Below are 22,003 nucleotides of genomic sequence, written 5' to 3'. Positions count from 1 at the left end.
TAAGTGCCCGTTCTCCCTCTCCTCCTTCCCTATTAAGATAGGATATAAGTCCCAAATCCTAACAGCTTCCTTGATTAATATTTTTCTGTGAACTCAAAATCTGTGCTCTTGCTCATCTGGTATTGCAGTACTTGGATGCAATCTCAAAACCGACAGAATGATCTTGGTTCGCTTCCAAGGCACACCATTCAATATCACAATAATCCAAGTCTATGTCCCAACCACTAATGCTGAAGAAGCTGAAGCTGAATAGTTCTATGAAGACCTACAAGAACTTCTAGAAGTAATACCAAAAAATGATATCCTTTTCATCACCGGGGACTGGACTGCAAAAGTAGGAAGTCAAGAGATACTTGGAGAGGCAAGTTTGGCCTTGGAGTACAAAATGAAGTAGGGCATAGGCTAACAAGAGTTTTGCCAAGAGAACGCATTGGTCATAGCAAACACCCTCTTCCAAGAACACAACAGTCGACTCTACACATGGACATCACCAAATGGTCAATACTGAAATCAGATTGATTCTTTGCAGCTAAAGATGGAGAAGCTCTATACAGTCAGGAAAAACAAGACCGGGAGCTGACTGTGGCTCAGATCATGAGCTCCTTATTGCCAAATTCAGACTTAAATTGAAGAAAGTAGGGAAAACCACCAGACTATTCAGGTATGACCTAAATCTAATCCTTTACAATTGATCATACAGTGGAAGTGACAAATAGATTCAAGGGACTAGATCTGATAGACAGAGTGCCTGAAGAATTATGGACAGAGGTTCGTAACACTGCTCAGGAGACGGTGATCAAAACCATCCCAAAGAAAAAGAAATGCAAAAAGGCAAAATGGTTGTCTGAGGAGGGCTTAAAAATAGCCAAGAAAAGAAGAGACGTGAAAGGCAAAGGAGAAAAGGAAAGATATCCATCTGAACGCAGAGTTCTAAAGAATAGCAAATAGAGATAAGAAAGCCTTTCCAAGTGAACAATGCAAATAAATAGAGGGAAACAATAGAACGGGAAAGACTAGAGATCGCTTCAAGTAAATTAGAGATACCAAGGGAACATTTCATGCAAAGATGGGCTCAAAAAAGGACAGAAACAGTATGGACTTAGAAGCAGAAGATATGAAGAAGAGGCGGCAAGATACACAGGACTACACAAAAAGATCTGAATGACCCAGATAACCACGGTGGTGTGCTCACTCACTTCAGCTAGACATCCTGGAATGTGAAGTCAGGTGGGCCTTAGAAAGAAGCATCACTACAAACAAAGCTAGTGAGGGTGATGAAATTCCAGCTGTTTCAAATGATAAAAGATGATGCTGTTAAAGTGCTTCATTCAATATGACAAAAATCTGGAAAACTCAGCAGTGGCCACAGGACTGGAAAAGGACAGACTTTATTTTTGGGGGCTCCAAGATCACTGCAGATGGTGACTGCAGCCATGAAATTAAAAGACGCTTTTGCCTTGGAAGAAAAGTTATGAGCAACCTAGATAGCATATTAAAAAGCAGAGACACTACCTTGCAGACAAAGGTCCATCTAGTCAAAGCTATGGTTTTTCCAGTAGTCATGTGTGGATGTGAGAGATGGACTATAAAGAAAGCTGAGCACTGAAACATTGACGGTTTTGAACTGTGGTGTTGGAGAAGACTTGGACTGCAAGGAGATCCAGCCAGTCCATCCTAAAGGAAATCAGTCCTGAACATTCACTGGAAGGACTGATGCTGAAGCTCCAATACTTTGGCCACCTGATGCAAAAAACTGACTCATTACAAAAGACCCTGATGCTAGGAAAGATAGAAGGCGGGAGGAGAAGGGGACGACAGAGGATGAGATGGTTGGATGGCATCACTGACTCAATGGAAATGAGTTTGGGTAAACTCCAGAAGATGGTGATGGACAGGGAGGCCTAGCGTGCTGCAGTCCATGGGGTGGCAAAGAGTAGGACACAACTGAGCGACTGAACTGAACTGAACCAAGAACTTCCAGATGTTTAAGCTCGATTTAGAAAAGGTAGAGGAACCAGAGATGAAATTGCCAATATCCGTTGGATCATAGAAAAAACAATTTCAGATAAACATCTACTTCTGCTTCACTGACTACACTAAAGCCTTTGACGGTGTGGATCACAACAAACTGTGGAAAATTCTGAAAGAGATGGGAATATCAGAGCACCTTATTTACCTCCTGCGAAACCTGTGTGCAGGTCAAGAAGCATCAGATAGAACCAGAAATGGAACAACAGAGTGGTTCAAAATTGGGAAGAGAATATGTCTTCCTTTCCTAAGGCTGTATATTGTCACCTTGCTTATTTAACTTACATGTAGAGTACATCTTACGAAATGCCAGGCTGAATGAAGCACAAGCTAGAATCAAGACTGCCAGGAGAAAAATCAGTAACTTCAGATATGCAAGCGACACCACCTTTACAGCAGAAAGCGAAGAAGAATTAAAGAGCCTTCTGATGAAAGTGAAAGAGGAGAGTGAAAAAGCTGGTTTAATACTCAGCATTCAAAAAACTAAGATCATGGCATCCAGTCCTATCACTTCATGGCAAATAGATGGGGAGACAATGGAAACAATGACAGACTTTATTTTCTTGAGCTCCAAAATCACTGCAGATGGTGATTGCAGCCATGAAATTAAAAGACACTTGCTCCTTGGAAGAAAAGCTATGACAAACCTAGATAATATATTAAAAAGCAAAGACAATAGTTTGCCAAGGTCCATATAATCAAAGCTATGGTTTTATCACTAGTCACGTATGGATGTGAGAGTTGGACCATAAAGAAGGCTGAGCGCCAAAGAATTGATACTTTTGAATTTCTGAACTGTGGTGTTGGAGAAGACTCTTAGATCCTCGGACTGCAAGGAGATCAAACTAGTCAATCCTAAAGGAAATCAATCCTGAATATTCATTGGAAGGACTGATGCTGAGGCTGAAGTTCCAATACTGTGGTCACCTGATGTGAAAAGCCAACTCATCGGAAAAGACCCTGATAGTGGGAAAGATTGAAGGCAGGAGAAGGGGACGACAGAGGACAAGATGGTTGGATGGTATTACCGACTCAATGGACATGAGTTTGAGCAAGCTCTGGGAAATGGTGAAAGACAGAGAAGCCCGGAGTACTATAGTCCATGGGGTTGCAAAGAGTTGGACACGACGGAGAGACTGAACGACAACAACAAACAGTGAACCTAAAAGAAGACAAGTTTTTCTTCCCTTACAAAGTTAACTACTTAATACTCTATCTTCAGATTTAAAAACTGGGCTTGTCATATCTGAAGTGACAGCAATGGAATTTGGACAAATGACCTCTCTTTTTCCAGTCTATACCCAATTATTGCACCGTTTTCCTTTCTGACTCACTCCTCCCAGACATTTATAAAATCTTTAAATGCTCTTCTGGCAGCATCATTCAAGAACTGACACGGACTACTATTTTACAGTCATAGCAAATTCAAGTTTAACAGGTATGTGTCAAGTATTTCAGATCAAAGTAAAAATCCTTAACCCACAATAAGGAAAATACAATGGAGCCAAAGAAAGAACACCAGCTATTAACACTGTTCATCTGAAAAGAAGGAAGGATAAAGATCAAAGATGGTAATTTTTGCCTTTGTATTTCCCTGTATCATTTTGTTTCACTTGTTCTAATATTATGTGTTCCATTTATAAGGAGAAAAACATCAAATAAAGAAAAGCACTTTACAAATTTGTATCCTGGTACTTTAAATATCTTTCTGGAAAACTATCCTCAAGAACACTAACCCCCAAATAAATGGAAAAGATTGCCCTGTCACTAAGAAATTACTCCAGAAAAGAAGCATTTATGCCTACACAGACACATATACAAACACACACAGTCTCACACACTCACATGCTCCTAAAATCCCCCTTCTCCCCCACACCTAAGGATGTGGCCTCACCTGTGACTGGGGAGAGTTGGATATTTGTAAACATTCCTTTAAATGAAAGAAAGTAAATATGTAGATCTTGATGATCAACAACACTCTGACTAAAACAGAGAGATGGGAAAGCAAGAATTGAGCTTTTCCATGTCATTATAGATGTTTCCATACTTGAAAAAACCCTGGGGTCAGGCAAAGCTCTGCTGAAATACTACAGCTGATTCTGCCCTTCGCAGCCACCTTTATTAGAAACTTCTAAGCCACTACCTCCATGTATTAAAAATACTGTGGGTCTCAAACTTAAGCATGTATCAGAATCACCTGGTGGGCTTGTTAAAGCAGACTGCTAGGCTCCCAATGACCTAAAAATTATGTACCTAAAATCATTCCACTAAAAGTGATATTACAGAGAAAACAACAACTAAAACACAAGTCTTCCTAAACAAAGGATGAAAATGATGCAAGTTTTCTAACTGCTCAACCTACAAGTAAATGGAAAAGACTGCCCTATTACTGACAAAATATTACCAGAAAAGAAGCATTTATACCTATACACACACACACTCCTCTTTAGCGTCTAAAATCTAAAAAGCATAGAGTAAATGTGGTTTAAATATTTTAAATCTGTTAATTATCCAATAAAAAATTAAATCAGCATCACATATGTCACATGTTAACTCCAGTTAATCTAATTATTAAGAAGAAGGCAAAGAATCTATCATTTACTAAGAACAATGTAAGCACATATTCTTTACCAACTGAGCTATTCAATCTCCTTGCAGTTCCTTGGACTGCAAGGAGATCGAACCAGTCAATCCTAAAGGAAATCAGTCCTGAGTATTCATTGGAAGAATTGATGCTGAAGCTCTGATACAATGGCCACCTGATGCGAAAAACTGACTCATTTGAAAAGACCCTGATGCCGGGATAGATTGAAGGCGGGAGGAGAAGGGGACGACAGAGGATGAAATGGTAGGATGGCATCACCAACTTGATGGACATGAGCTTGAGTAAGCTCTGGGAGTTGGTGATGGACAGGGAAGCCTGGCGTGCTGCCGTCCATGGGGTTGCAAGGAGTCGGACACAACTGAGCGACTGAACTGAAGTGAAGCATGTATTCCTTGCATGATCATGTTTAATAGGAAATTCAGTGTAGAAAAATTTCACAGTATTAGTATGCAGAGTCATAGTTAACTTTTCAGTATATAATGACTACTAGAGATATACTCACTCTAACCTCCTCCCCCAAAGACCTTCCATACATGGAAATAAATAAGAAAAGCTGACATCTCTTATTTTCCATATTTACCTCTATACCCTGTCCCTTTTCAATGACTATAACTTTCCTTCTTTCTTGGAATTAAAACTCAGCTTCCAAATGTGAAATCTTTTATTTATGAAATTTCCTTTAAACAGGGCACTCATGCCCAATATTCACTTCCTTTGTTAACCTTTCTTAATTTTTATCCATGAAATGATTTTTATTAAGAAAACAAATTTTAAAAACCTTTTCTCATCAATCATTCTTACATCCACTGTTTCAAAAGTGCCCTGCAAGTGCTACAATTCAACACTAGTAAGAGAAATCTGGAGACGTTTTCTGATGTGCCTTTGCTTTTCAAAATTATTTTGGTGCCTGTTTTAAAGAGTATACTGCATACCTGATCCATATCTAAAGTTGTTTCTATCATTTCCTGAAACTTGGAGAAGTCAGAACGAAGGTCAATAAGAGGAGTCACAAAAACTGCCAGCAACAATGCCTGATGTTTTCCTAAAAGAAAGAAAAAGAAAAGTAAATTAGTAGGTCCTATTTTTAAAAATACAAAACTACAAACCATAAAAATCTGATTATGATAATGAGCAGCATTTGATCCCCAAAAGCACAAACTGTGCATCAGATCTCTCAAGTTACTACTTAGTAGGATACCTTAATCCAAACATGTTTAGGACTTATATGGAAAGGGAGATGGTCTGGCATTCAAAACTCCCTATGAATAAAACACTGCCTCCCTCACAAGTCTGTGAGTGAGTGAGTCAAAGTCACTCAGTCGTGTCCGACTCTTTGTGACCCCATGGACTACAGAGTCCATGGGATTCTCCAGGCCAGAATACTGGAGTGGGTAGCCTTTCCCTTCTCCAGGGGATCTTCCCAACCCAGGGATCGAACCCAGGTCTCCTGCACTGGAGGCGGATTCTTTACCAGCTGAACCATTAAGGGAAGCCCCCACACATCTGTGATCTCCTTCATAAGTGGTACTATATACAGAAACGTGACATTAATTACAACCAAAGGAACTGTGTTTCCTGGCAGATTTAATAATCCCAAGTCAAAGTTATTAAAATAAAATATCTCTAACTTACCTTATAAATCCTTAATTTCCATTAGCAATACAGTGTTCCAGTTGACAGAGGCTAAATCAAGTCACGCATTTACACTTTGCTTGATGTTGTTTAAGAGCACATGTTGGGGGATCATGTGAGGAGGAGTAAGTGAAGCGACAGAATCTACAGCTTGAAAGGCCTGAGTAGAGACCTGGGAGCCAATCCCTGCTCTCATACTAACTGGCTCTGTGATCTGAAGCAGCCTTTTCCTTGTCTATTGCAAAGGAAGTAGTAACAACAGCTACCCAGAAGATGAAAGAGTAAGACAACTATACACAACACTTAGTATATATAGTACTTGAGACTTAATAGAAGCTCAGCAATGGTTATCATGTATTATTATTGGTTGTAACACAGAATTTTTTTTTTCTAATATCCAATAAATTCCCTTAGAAGAACTCTGCAAGGGATCTCTAGCATACTGCATTTTACTCCAAAGCAGTAGTTACCAGCCTTTACAGAAGTAGGGGAAACTCTTGGGAAGATGATGAAAAAGCTATGATGGCAGTCAAACAATTATGAGAATTCATTTATTATTATTAATCACAACAGTCTCTAGACATATTTAGAAAATAGTACATATGTGTGAAACATTATTTAGACAGTCTATAAACAACACTTTGCCCACATAATGTCTGCTGTGCTACAATGTCTGGTTCTTTATTCTGAATTAGCTCACATGCGATTGGTTAAAGGGGAATGAGGGCAGCAAACCATGGTGGTGGCACAGATTCACAAATGATGTCTCCTCCAGACCAATAATGTTTTGAAGTGATCAAGGCAAGCTTTCCCACAATTAAAGAGTAAGCTTGGCAACACATAACGACCTCAGAGTAGCTGGCTTAACCATTATACTTTCCACTATGTTAAGATATGTAGAAAGGCTGAATATAGATGAAGAGTACAAAAACATCCGCCGGTGTTTAAAAAAAGTTTTTTTCTAACTGAGTTGTATATTCCCTGGTACAGATTTTTAACTTTGTTGAAACTGACCTTTATTTGAAGTAAACACGCCCCTGCGGGGCATCTGGAAGGAGGAAAAGAAGAGTCCCAGACTTAAAAGCTTCAAGTCACTTGATGCTGATACTGGGTACAAATGCAATGGAGATTTTTGTAGGCTACAATTTTTGTTTTAATTAGTTTTTATTGGAGTATAGTTGTTTTACAATAGGCTTCCGTTTTTATTAAAGTTTGTTAACGCTTTTGTTAGCAATCATTTAAAATTTTTCATATATTTTGAGGTCTACCTTATCACTATTTTTTCTGTTAAGTTCTTTTCTACCATATGACTTTGAAGAAGGTTAAGGTTTCCCGAGAAAACACAAGTAGTATCACTGTAGCAACACCTGTACAGACTTCAGAATACATCCTCTAGTCCCTTCACACACAGGCCCACTTGCTGCAGCTCTTCTCAGAGTTAATGTCCCTTCTCTGCGTGCTTGCTCCCTATCCTGCAAGCCTTAACTAGCATCTTTTTAAATAAATTAATTGATATCAGAGTCTAACTGCTTTACAATGTTAAGTTGGTTTCTGTTGTACAGCAAAACGAATCAGTTAGACACATATATGTACCCCTCTGTTTTGGATTTCCTCCCCATTGAGCTCATCCCAGAGCACTGAGGAGAGTTCCCTGTGCTGTATAATAGATTCTTGTGAGTTATCTGCTTTAAGTACAGTTGTGTATATGTGTCAATCCCAGCCTACCAGCTCCTCCCGCCCTGCCCTGCTCCTCCTTGCTAAGTTTGTCTTCTACGTTTGTGACTCTACTTCTGCTCTGCCGTAAGTTCACCAGTGCCACTTTTCCAGATTTCACATGTAAGTGATATTATATAATATTTTTCTTTCTCTTTCTGACTTACTTCACTCTATATGACAGTCTCTAGGTCCATCTATATCACTGCAAATGGCATTATGTATCACTGCAAATGGCATTCCTTTTCATGGCTGAGTAATACTCCACCGTGTCTAAGTACCACATCTTCTCTACCGGTTTTTCTATCTATTGGCTGCACCACGTGGCTAAGGAGATATTAGTTCCCTGACCAGGGATCAAACCTGGGCCCTTGGCAGTAAAAAGCTCAGAGTCCTAACCACTGGACTGCCAAGGAATTCCCTAGCATCTTGAATTCCTTTCCCTACTTGTAATTTGTACTGAGCCCTAGTTGTCAATTTCAGCTGGTTCTCCGCCCCCACAACTGGTTTTGGTTTCAATTAAAAGATAACAGCTCTATTGAGATATGATTCATATACCAAACAATTCTTCATTTTAAAGTATACAATTCAATGGTTTTCAGTATATTCACAGATCTATGCAATCACCACCACAGTCAATTTTCAAACTGTCACTGCTCTCAAAAGAAACAATGAACTCTGTAACCATCAGCAATAACTGAAAATTTTCCTACAACCCCCTGCCACGCCTTCATGCCTAGGCAACCACTACTCCACTCTATGGATTTGCTTCTTCTGGTCTTTTCATATAAATGGATATTACACTGTGACTGCCTTTTTTCACTTAGCATAATGCTTTCAAGGTTCATCCATGTTGTATCATGCATCAGTACTTCATTCCTTTTGACTGAGGAACAATATTCCAATGTATGGATATGCCACATTTTATTTATTCATTCATCAACTGATGGGCACCACTGAGTTTTTCGATATACTCCATTTTCTTTCTTTCTTTCTTTTTTTTAATATACTCCATTTTCAACTATCTCCCACAATCTGAAAAGCTCTACATGATCTATCCTAGGGTCTTAAACAAAGGTCCACAGATCCTTGAATTCAAGGTAGTACATAAACAAAGAGAAATTAATCTCATCTTTATTTTCTATAACCTCTAACTGGAATCGAGCATTTTCTTCCAATGTTAATGTAAGTAATGAATCACAGCAGTATTATCAGTACCTTCCAATGTTAATATAAGTAATAAATCACATAGTATTATTGTCTTTGTAATCAACTAAAATTCCAAACATTTTCATATTACAGTTTTTGGAAATAACTAGATAGTTTTAAGTAACATTTAAACTCATTAGTTCAAAGTTAAAATAGAACTTCACCCAACCACGTTTTTTAATACATTAATAAAAAGCACATATTTCTCAAGAATATTTTATATTTTGATAAGTGTGTTTCAATATATGTGGCTTCCTATTTAACTCTATGTGTTTGATTTTATGCATTTAAAAACATTATTCTGAGAAGTGGTTCACAGGCTTTATTGGAAGTCAAAAGGGTCCAAGCATAAACAATGTTAAGAACCTCAGAAAGGCCTCACCTCCTAACAGTGCCCTTATTCTCCATCTCTATGGCTGACAACCCTAGCTTCTCTTCACTCCTTCAGCAAGTCAAGCTGTAGGCACTTATACTAGCTACCTCCTCCAGTCCCCCCTATATCTTAACAGTTGGCTCTCTGTCATCATTTGAGATTTACCTGAGACAGCAATTCCATGGAGAGGCCATCTTCAACCACCATATCTAGCATCTTCCTGGTCTAGCCAAGTTATTCTATCACATGAAAATATTATGCTTTCTTTGTTGCACTTATTAATGTTTGAAGTTCTTGCCCATTTATTTGTCTGTCTTCACTCTTCCACAATTACAGAACCTCCATAAAGAGAGACTTTATCTGTCATGTCTGCCACTGTGCTTCCCAGAACATGCCCAGCATGAAGCAGGCAACTGACAACCGTCTGCTCAATGAATGACTTTATGAAGGAAGCAAAGGACTGATGAAGCAGTCACTGGTCCTCAGTTCTGATACACACAATACTCATCTAGCAAGGATAACAAAGATAGCATAGGGAAATAATTGTTAGCTTCTTAAATGTATCAAAATGTGGAATGTCTTAAGTAATCAAATTCAATAATGTCTCTAAGGACTCCAGATTCATTGTCAGCCCCTAAAGATTCATTCATGACTCCTTAAAGATTTCATTTTCAAGAATGCAGCTACATATTCAATGGAGAAAAGATAGCCTTCAACAGTCCTGGGGAGACTGGATATTCACACATAAAAGAATGAAATTAGACCCTTAAGTGCACCACTCACAAAAGTTAACTCAAAATGGATTAAATACTTAAATAGGATAAGACCTGAAAACACAAAACTTCTAAAAGAAAACAGAGGGGAACCTCCTTGACATGGGTCTTAGCAATGATTTTTTTGGATAGAACACCCAAAGCACAAGTAATAAAATTAAAAATAAATAAGAGGGACTACATCAAACCAAAAAGCTTCCGCATTATAAAAGAAACAATCAACATATGAAAAGGCAACCTATGGAAGGAGAGAAAATATCTGCAAACCATTTATCTGATAAGGTGTTAATATCCAAAATAGATAAAGAACACAACTCAATAGCAAAAAGAAAACCCAATTAATCCAATTTAAAAATGGGCAAAGTCATGAATAGACATTTCACTAAAGTAGATATATGAATGGCCAACAGGTACATGAAGAGAAGCTCAAAATCAGGGAAATGAAAATTAAAACCACAATGATATAATGCTTCAGGCTCATTAGAGTGACCATCTTCAAAAAGACAAGAGATAACAAATAACAAAGATAAGGATGAGAGAAAAGGAAACACTTTGAGCACTCTTGGTGAGATTGTAAATTGGTGCAGCCACTATGTAAAACAGTATGGAGGAGCCTCAAAAATTAAAAACAGAACTACCATGGGATGTCCCTCATGGTCCAGTGGCTAAGACTCTGAGCTCCTAGTGCAGTAGGCCCGGGTTCGATCCTTGGTCAGGGAACGAGATCCCACATGTCTCAAATAAGACACAGTGCAGCCAAATAAAAAAAAATTAAATTAAAAAAAAGAACTACCATATGATCTAACAATTTCACTCCTGGGAATATAACCAAAGCAAACAAAAACACTGATTTGAAAAGATATGTGCACCTCCACGTTTGCAGCAGCATTATTCACAATAGCCAAAATATGGAAACACCCTATGTATCTGCCAATGGATAAAGGGTTAAAGAAAATGTGATTATACACACACACACATACAGATAAACACACAGAACTCATTCTACCATTAAAGAAACAAAACAAGGAAATACTGCCATTTGTGACACGAATGGAACTTGAGGGCATTATGCTAAGTGAAATGAGTTCGGAAAAAGACACTCTGTGATCTCAATTATCTGTGAAATCTTAAAACAACAAGAACAACAACAAAAATAATGCATAGATAAAGGGATCAGATCTGTGGCTCGGAGGAGAGGAGAACTGGAGAAAGGAGGTCCAAAAGCACAAACTTCTAGATACAAGATAATTAAACAGTATGGATATAATGTACAGCATGATGACCATAGTTAACACTGCTCTATGATGTATATGAAAACTATTAAGGAATAGGTAAATCCAAGAGTTCTTATCACAAGGAAAAATTTTAGAAGAGTGTGGCTGTGTGCCTCAGAAACTGCTCCAATGTTTAGGTCAATAAGCCTAAGTACTTACATTTCCGTAACAACCCAAACAAAGCATAATTTAATCTCTATCAAACATTTCATCACCATTTACTATGATAAAAATTACAACAAATTTCAGGATAGACTGAAAGCTCCTAAGTCTATCAAGAGAAAGTGGTTCATTAAGATGTAGTCTGGAATCATACCCAAGCCAGCTTCTAAATCTAAAGCTTAATTGGTGTATTAACACCAGTTCTGGGACCTTTCTCCATCTCGCCTATGCTCATGTCACTGATTAAGAGAAGTACTAAGGAGACAATCCTTAGTGAATTTAGAGAAGTTAATTTTCAGGGGACTTCCCTGGCGCTTCAGTGGTTAGGACTCAGGGCTTTCATTGAACCCAGGGCCTGTGTCAATCCCTGGTCCAGGAACAAGGATCTCATAAGGCAGATGGCATGGCCAAAACAGAAAAAAGTTAATTTTCCACTGGCAAAAACACTAATGAAAACTACTTTGACATGTGCATTGCCCCAAAATAAAATGTTGGTACTTTTCTGATAAACTCATCACAAAGGATGACAAGCATGATAACAACAGGGAAATACAGGAGGGTTCTGGAAACACAACCAGGATAGGAGTGCACCCAAAGGTAGGAACAAGGTCGGCTTCCCCAAAGAAATGACTGTAAAGGTGAAAATCTAAAAGGAAGAGAACAGGGCTTCCCTGGTGGTTCAGTGATAAAAGAATCCAGCTGCCAATGCGGGAGATGCCTGTGTGCCGCAACTGCTGAGCCTGTGCTCGAGAGCCCAGGGAGTCGAAACTGCTGAAGCCCTCTCGTTCTAGAGCCCGTTCTCCACAAGAGAAGCCATGCACCCAAATGAAGAGGAGCCCCCACTGTCACAACTAGAGAAAAGAAGACACCACAGCAACAAAGACCTAGCACAGCCAAAAGCAAAAAAATTATTTTTTAAAAAAAGGTTTAAAGTACATTTTTTAAAAAAGATGAAGAGAACAAAGCCAAGTGAGACAGGAAGGGGAAAATGTCTGAATCTAAAGGAATAGCACATACAAAGGATGACTGCAGTATATGTGAGGTCCAGAGGATTTTCAGGTTCAGTTGAATGGACAAAAAACAAATACAATTTGTGTTTTCAAACTGCAGACCTTTCACCAACATAAAATTTAAAAATCTTAGCATTTTTCAAAGGAAAAAAAAAGTCAAAGTACATTGCATTTGTTTCAAGTTTTATATATCAGTTAGTACTATTTATTACATAATTCTAGTTTTTTAGACAATGCATATAGTGTCTATGTGTTGTTAAAAACAAGACAAAGGGCCCTAAATGGAGTTGCTTATACTAAGTCCCAGGTCATCAAATCAAGGCTTATCTTATAGTTTTGTCTCTCCCAGAAATGGAATCTTAAGCCAGTCAATCGGGAATCACCTGATCAGCACCAGTTAGATAATATGCTTGATAGGGCCCTACAATCCCCCTAAAGGAAAGAAACCTTAACCATAACCAGCTAGCTGTGTTGCCAAGATTAACTTCCTTGTTTTTACTCCCTTCTGCCTATGAAAGTCTTTCATTTTGTACAGATAGAGGTCTTTTCTATCTCCTGCCCAGTTTCTGAATTGTTGAATAAGGCCAGTAAGATCTTTAAAATTTACTCAGTTGAATTTTGTTTCTTAACAGTGCATAGACACACCCACAGGAGTGCACTGAGTCAAATGAAAATGTGTATCTTACTGTGAAAAGTGGAAGGGTTAGGGGCTCAGTCGTGTCCAGCTCTGCAACCCCATGAACTGTAGCCCACCAGGCTCCTCTGTCCATGGGGTTTCCCAAGCAAGAATACTGGAGTGGGTTGCCATTTCCTTCTCCAATCTGACTTTGAGTCATAGTCAAAAAGTGTAAGAAACACTGGCAATGAGTACTAGCAGAGAAAGGAAAGACAGAGACAGGCAGAGGCAACACCCTATGAGGAGCCTCTCAAACCAGCTCACGCTCTAATCCTAAAGGCAGTGAAGAACCCCTGAAGGGTAATGACATTTATATTTTTACATAAAAATATATTTACATATTAAGAAAGACAGCTGGCTGAAGCAGACAATGGATTAGAGAGCGCCAAGACAAAAGACAGCAAGAGCATTAGGAAGGCTGACAGTAGTTCAGATGAGAAAGGATCATAGCCTAGACTAGGCAGCTGGCCTCAGTGGGACGGAAAGGTGTCAGGGGAAGAATACACACGACGCGATACCAACAGGACTTGTAACTGAGTGAATGCAACAAGAGAGGGGCAGGAGTAAGGCTGAGTCCCAAGGCTGAGGCTACTGGGCAGACGACCGGGGCCATTTTACAGAGAGAACACCAAAGACGCATTTAGACAGAAGTCACAGTAGACACTGTAACACAGGCCCTTACGGGAAATTCTGCCAGAGGTCCCATCCAGTGGCCATCAGTGGTCTGACAGTGGTCAGTCAGACCATGACCTCCCCAGCTCATCAGCCCACCATTCTGCACCATGTATCCGTAACCTGCCAGGCCCCTTTAAGCACCTATGCTTGCACTGCCTGGTCTCGTCCACCACAGGTAGATGCCAACCACACCACAGGCCCCCAACTTCCCACCACAAGAAGACTTTCCTAGATCAGTGTGTGGCAAAGTTGAGGCTGCTGGGTAAACTGGCTGCAATTGCACCAAAATTATTGGTAAACATCTTTCTCAAATCATTTACATTTTATTTAATGTAACTAAGAAATAGCTGGAAATGGCTGGCAGAATAATTAAGAAAAAGACACTAAGATGTTCTAATCAAGTTAAATGAGTACCACTAAAATCAAAATGAACTATAGGAAAGTTCTGGATAACATGAGGTGCTTCTTTACACGTGTCCTGACACTAACTCAGGTCCAAGGCCTGCCACTGGTCATAGATCTGCTCAGTCAGACTTTTCAAAACAGTTTAAGACCAGAAAAACCAACCTAAAGTCTAAATTAATTATAAAGTTAGTATTAGGGACTTCCCTGGTGGCCCAGTGGATACGAATCTACCTGCCAACGCCGGGAACATGGGTTCAATCCCTGTTCCTGGAAGATCCCACATGCTATGGAGCAACTAGGCCCATGTGCCGTAACGACTGAAGCCTCCACACCTAGAGCCTGCGCTCAGCAACAACAGGAGCCACTGCGTGAGAAGCCCACCGCACGGCAATGAAGAGCAGCCCCCACTCGCAGCAGCTAGAGAAAGCCGTGTAACAGAAACGAAGTTCAGCCAAAAAAAATTTACAAATTAAGAAAAATAATAAAGTTAGTATTAGCCTTCTTGTTCCAGTAAATATTTTGGTATGTGCTAATAAAAAGATATGAGTTTCAACTAACAAAGATTTAAAAATTTATTCTATGCCCACCTTCCCATGACTAATTTAACGTAACTTTCTGTGTTTTTAATTCCAGTCTAGAAGGTTTGTTAAGTACAATTAAACTTTATCTCACCCTTTAAATATATTTATGAAACGGATTTAAAAATTCATGCAAGTGGAAAAAAGAGTGGCGAGATGCTGCTAATTAAAGTTTACAGTATTCACACAAATATGAGGTTGGAGTCAAAATATTACCAAATTAGTAAAGAAACCAAGAGTTGAAGTGCAGTGAATCATAGTAAACAAAATAATTCAATCACTCTGAGTAACAGCCTTCAACACAAGGGCATCTCTGTTATTCCTTCACTGCCAGCAGTCACCCTATTAGTTTTTTTTGTTTGTTTTATGAAGTATAGTTGATTTACAAAGCTGTGTTAATTTCTGAACAGCAAAGTGATTCAGTCATACATACATATACTTTTCCTCATATTCTTTCCCACTGTGGTTTATCACAAGACATTTCTGACCTCTTATCCTCCCTCATCACCCTTGCCCTCTCTTTTCAGATTCTCTGGTCATGTCATCCCCTTTGCTAATCACAGCCACCTGTCCCCAATCCTTTATTTGCAAGTAACACTTTCTCTGCCAACATACCTTGTTTCCCTTTATTACTACTGTCATTTTGACAAAATAGTAACTTTCTTTCCTAAGCCGACTTTCTCTTTTGATTTCACTGATTAGTTATGAGTATCATTTTACACTGTGCTAGTCTCTGTGGGGTAACAGAAAATATATGATGCTGGTCTCTGCCCCTGGTTCCTGGTAGAGTTCCTAAACCCTTGTAATTTCCTAGTGAGAAGAGCAATAGGAGCATCTCATATTCTATTAAGGTGACCTGAGGTGGGCTGCTCACCAGAAAGACCAAGCCATGATTAGGAGTTTGGAATGTTTAGCTCTACCCCACTCCTGTCATCCAAGGAGGGGAGAGCGGCTGGAAATGGAGTTAATAACTGATCATGGCTGCATGAGGAGGCCTCCCAGATCCCAACAGTGGAGGGAAGGGGTCAGAGAACTTTCAGGTGGGCAAACACAACTATACCAGAATGACACGCTCCCACCTCAAAGGACAAGTGCCTATGTTTAGGACCCTCCCAGACTTGTCATATCTCTTCATTTGGCTGTTCATCTGCATCCTTTATCAGTAAGTGTTTCCCTGAGTTCTGTGAGCTGCTCAAGCAAATTAACCCCCAAGGGAGGGGTGGTCATCGGGACCAGTTGGTCAGAAGCACAGGTGATACCTGCGTTTTAGGCTGGGTGGAGAGGTTGGAGGCACCCGTCTTATGGGATTGAGCCCTTAACCTGTGGGATCTGATGCTACCTCTAGGGGATATTGTCAAGATTGAGTTAAATTTTTAATTAACTGTAGTCAGTCAGTGTCACAGAAAGTTGCTTGGTGTGGGGGGGGGGGGGGGAGAACCTCCACACATTTGGTGACCAGAGTGTCACTAATGAAGTTTCACAGTGTTGCATCTCAACCTCTTTTATCTTGTAAACTGGTTTTTATTAAAGTTTTGCATAGGGATGCATATGTCACATTATAACAAAACTGGATATATGAAAAAGTGCAACAATATACTGGTGGGATAAAAATGTACTAATTGTACACTTAATTTTAAAAAAGTACCAATTTTACAATAGTAAAAATAGTACCAATTGTGAGTTACTATAAGTTAACCTTTACTGTTTGATATAATTTTTATTATTTTAAAATCTTTATAATGTATAAATTATATTTAGCTAACATCTATTTTAAAGTTCTAGGAAATTATTATGCATAGACTTAAAGGTCTGAGTACCTCTCTGGTGTTTCTGCCCCCCTGGGGTTTTGTTTTTCCATTAGTAAATTCCTGAAACTACTACTGTTGTAGGCTGTGTTTTTTTCTTTTAATAATAAAAGTAATAATGTAAAAATGTCAACTTCCAACTTAACTCTAGAAGAAAAACCTGTTCAATTTTTTTTTATCCTTCTAGACTTTTGCCCTCTTGTCTGCATTTGAATGGCAAATAATTATACATTGACAAGTTATTTTTCCAGGAAGGCTTTACTGATTTATAGTTTTGGTCACAAGGTCTACAAGAAAATTTCTCTGCATCCTCACCAAAGTTGTTTGCTTTTTATTATGGTGATTAGTTAGTGTATTCTGGTGATTGGTTAGTGTATTTGGTTCGGAAATGTTTAGTGAGATTTGGGGGCAAGGTCATTTGAATGAAAGAATAGAAATGCAGAGATAATATGAACATGGACTCAGGAATGTGAAAGCTTTTATTATTGAAGCTAAGACTGAAGATAGTCAAGGTCGTGATGTAAGTAGCAATGGGAAGGCAAGAAAGAAGACATTTAAATTATCCTCTAATAAAAGATGAGAAAATTGCTATAGGAATTGATGTGTGAGAGGAAGGAAAAAATAATCTTAAGGGGTTACAACTGTAAAGGAGAACTCAGTTTTCCCTAAGTCTTCCTCCTCTGTCTCCTTTACACACAATAGTTCATTTCTGGTCACCAACTGTGTGGAGGGTCCCCCCACACCAAGCAATTTTCTGTGACACTAACTGGGTAAATCAACTATACTTCCAGAAAAAAATAAAGAAAAAATTCATTAAAAATTATTTTTCTTAATGATAGGAACAACTGTACAATTTTACACAATGTTAAATTAAGTGGATAGGAACTATATAAATATTACAATAAATAATGCATTTTACCTCACAAAAGACAAAGATTGCTTGTTGAGGTGGACTTCCAAAAGGCAGCAGCTCGTGAGTTATTGTGACATGGTGAGTCATCTAAAGGGAGTGCAGTTGTAACACCAGACACAAGTAAAGTGTGGCTCACAACACACACGGTAAACTGAGATCACAGCAGATGTGTGAGGGGCGGGAGTGTGTGTGAGTGGACATTTTGTGTATTCCTGCATTGCTCAGTTCAGCTGAGTGCAATTTTTTGCATTCACCTAGTGTTTCCCATGGGAGAAGGCAATGGCAGCCCAATCCAGTACTCTTGCCCGGAAAACCCCATGGACAGAGGAGCCTAGTAGGCTACAGTCCGTGGGGTCTCGAAGAGTCGGACACGACTGACCGACTTCACTTTCACTCTTCACTTTCATGTACTGGAGAAGGAAATGGCAGCCCACTCCAGTGTTCTTGCCTGGAGAATCCCAGGGACGGCGGAGCCTGGTGGGCTGCCGTCTATGGGGTCGCACAGAGTCGGACACGACTGAAGCGACTTAGCAGCAGCAACAAGTCTTCACTGTCAAAGCAAGTGTTAAACAGAACTAAACTTCTATAATTTTGTTTAAAGAATGAAACAACATATACCAAAATATTAATAATGATTACCTCTGGATGGTAGAATAATTACTACAAAGAGTTTACCTTGCTTTTATAAACTGACAAAAACCAAATTTAAAGAAAATATCTCCAAACACAAAAACCAATCAGATCTTAAACTACAGCTTTATATAAAGCTAAGGTTTAAAAAATGCTACATTAGTAAAGCAGGTTCCTTTTCAGAAATGCCAAATAAATTGCTTTCATATTCTTATCTCCCATTTAGAAGGAAGCTAAGCAATCAGGTTAAAAGGAGGGATTATTATTAAACTAACTTACTATGCCTCGTGAGAAATCTGTATGCAGGTCAAGAAGCAACAGTTAGAACTGGACATGGAACAAAAGACTGGTTCCAAATTGGGAAAGGATTATGTCAAGGCTATATATCATCACCCTGCTTATTTAACTTATATGCAGAGTACATCATGAGAAATGCTGGGCTGAATGAAGCACAAGCTGGAATTAAGATTGCTGGGAGAAATATCAATAAATTCAGATACGCAGATGACACCACCCTTGTGGCAGAAAGCGAGGAGGAACTAAAGAGCCTCTTGATGAAGGTGAAAGAGGAGAGTGAAAAAGTTGGCTTAAAACTCAACATTCAGAAAACTAAGATCATGGAATCCAGTCCCATCACTTCATCAGAAATAGATGGGGAAAAAACGGAAACAGTGAGACTTTATTTTCTTGGGCTCCAAAATCACTGCAGATGGTGACTGCAGCCATGAAATTAAAAGATGCTTGTTCCTTGGAAGAAAAGTTATGACCAACCTAGACAGCGTATTAAAAAGCAGAGACATGACTTTTCCAACAAAGGTCCATCTAGTCAAAGCTATGGTTTTTCCAGTAGTCATGTATGGATGTGAAAATTGGACTATAAAGAAAGCTGAGTGCCAAAGAATTGATGCTTTTGAACTGTGGTGCTGGAGAAGACTCTTGAAGAGTCCCGTGGACAACAAGGAGATCAAACCAGTCCATTCTAAAGGAAATCAGTCCTGAATATTCATTGGAAGGAATGATGCTGAAGCTGAAACTCCAATACTTTGGCCACGTGATGCAAAGAGCTGACTCATTTGAAAAGACACTGATGCTGGGAAAGATCGAAGGCGGGAGGAGAAACAGACAAGAGAGGATGAGATGGTTGGATGGCATCACTGACTCGATGGACATGAGTTTGAATAAACTCTGGGAGTTGGTGATGGACAGGGAGGCCTGGCGTGCTGCAGTCCGTGGGGTCTCAAAGAGCTGGACACGACTGAGCAACTGAACTGAACTACGTCATTTAGCGTTAAAAAGCAATGGAGATAAGCAGAAGGTGCTATGGAAACCAGAAAAATGAGGAGGGCAGAAGAAGCTTCATAGAAAGAGTGAGGTTTGAGCTCAATCTTAAATATTAGTGGGGTCCATCACGTAGACAAGGTAGTAAAGTGCATTAAAGACAAAGTAAAAATGTGCAGAAAAAGCATATGTAAGCAGAGCAGTCTGGAGAAACAACCTAGTGAGCAGAGCGGTGATGTGAGGGAGAATGAGGGAGCCTGACTGAGCAACAGCAGCCGGCCAGGCATAGGAACGTAGCCACTTCTGGAAGTGGCTACAGGAAGCAAATTACTGTGTTCAGAACCAAAAGGAACGAAATGACACGATCAGACATGCTAAAAAAAGATTACTACGGGTTCACTGAGGAGGATGTACAGACCAGGGAAAGGAAAATAGCACATGTAAGGTTTGTAATTTGGATGTGGAAAGGGGAAGGGTTACACACCTCAGTATGATAGCTGTTACAATAAAATTCTTCAACAAAGTAATCTTGATACTTACAGTTGTTTTAAGCACTGTCAGAAATTTGCTCCAAATGCAGAATACCACTGTTTTAGGTTGTGCCTCAGCTTTTAAAAAAATTTTATTCAAGTACAGTTGATTTATAGTGTTGTGCTAATTTCTGTTGTACAACCAATGACTCAGTTATACATATTTTTTCACATTCTTTTGCATTATGGTTTACCACAAGACATTGAATATACTTCCATGTACTGTACAGTAGGATCTTGTTTTTTACCTATTCAATATATAATACTCTGCATCTGCTAACCCCAAATGCCCGATCCTTCCCTCACCCTCCCTCTCCGCCCTCCTGGCAACCACAAGTCTGCTGTCTATGAGTCTATTTCTGTTTCATAGCTATGATCATTTGTGTTGTACTTTAGATTCCATATATAAATGATATCATAAGGTATTTGTCTTTCTCTTCTGACTTTATTTAGTATGATAATCTCTGGATCCATCCATGTTGTAAATGTGTGCCTCAACTTTTTAATTTTAAAATATACAAGGAATAACAGAGGCCAAGTATACTTTTAAAATAGCCTTTTCTTTTTTAAAGAGGAGAAAGATAATTTAGAATAGAGCTTTCATCACTCAATGCAAATCTACTTTCTAAACTGCTGCTGCCCTCTGCTGTCTCTGAGTTTATTTTCATTTTTTCCAGGAATAACATTAAAATAACATTAAACCTAGAGTTAGTCAAAACTAAGACATCACATGATGGCAGAACATACTCAATTTCTAGTAATATACAAATATATCTTTTTAAAACTTTTAATGACTTTACTTTTAAACAGCACATTTGATTTTTCCTCATAAATTAGCCTGTTTTGGCTTTCTCCGTGAAATCAGTACACTAACAGCTATCCTGAACTCTGTGAAAAGGCATTCTACTGTGTTTTTTTAAAAGCTCAAGAGAGGCACACGAAAAGATGCTCAGCACCGCTAATCATCAGAAAAATGCAGATCAAAACCACAATGAGACATCACCTCACACCTGTCAGAATAGCTATTATCAAAAAGACCACAAATAAGAAATTGTTGGCAAGGCTGTAGAGAAAAGGGAACCCTTGTACTGTGGGAATGCAAACTGGTGTAGCCACTGTGAAAAATCAGTATGATCAGAGAACTAAGGACCCACATGCCACAGAGCAACCTAGCCCGCATGATGCAACTACTGAGCCCACGCACTTTGGAGCCCCCATGCCACAAGTGGAGAGTCCATGCACCACATCAAAAGATCCCTCGTGACATAGCAAAGATCCCATACACTGCAACCAAGACTTGATGCAGCCAAATAAACAAATATTTAACAACCAAAAAAAAAGAAGTTAGAGAAAGCCAACTACTGCATGTTATTACACACATGTAGCATCTAAAAAATAGAACGAATATAACAAAACAGAAACAGACTCACAGATACAGAGAACATTGTTCTCTATATGCTGTTGGTCAGTTGCTCAAGCACCAGGAGAAAGAACAAGGAGAGGCAATTGAAGGATAGGAAATTAAGAGGCACAAACTACAATGGGTAAAATAAGTAAGCTATAAGGATGATTTGTACAGCATAAGCGTATAGCCAATATTTTACAATAAATTTAAATGGAGTATAATCTATAAAAATATTGAATCACTATGTTGTACATCTGAAACTAACACAATATTGTAAATCAACTATACTTCAATTAAAATAAACTCAAGACAGGTCAGTGAGTCTCTCA

The 22,003-nt window shown here is 39.0% G+C and overlaps 1 protein-coding gene across 1 annotated transcript in view; it reads right to left on the bottom strand.

The window, feature by feature from the left end:
- The window catches only part of MSH2 (mutS homolog 2), a 76,638-nt gene that overhangs the window by 26,717 nt on the left and 27,918 nt on the right, over positions 1-22,003 (bottom strand). Inside the window, exon 8 of the mRNA XM_070477967.1 lies at positions 5,566-5,675. Coding sequence (XP_070334068.1) covers positions 5,566-5,675 — 110 coding nt within the window. The remainder of the gene's footprint in view (positions 1-5,565; positions 5,676-22,003) is intronic.

Source organism: Odocoileus virginianus, chromosome 2, assembly GCF_023699985.2.
Source record: "Odocoileus virginianus isolate 20LAN1187 ecotype Illinois chromosome 2, Ovbor_1.2, whole genome shotgun sequence".
Lineage (NCBI taxonomy): Eukaryota > Metazoa > Chordata > Mammalia > Artiodactyla > Cervidae > Odocoileus > Odocoileus virginianus.
This window is presented reverse-complemented; position numbering and strand designations above follow the sequence as displayed.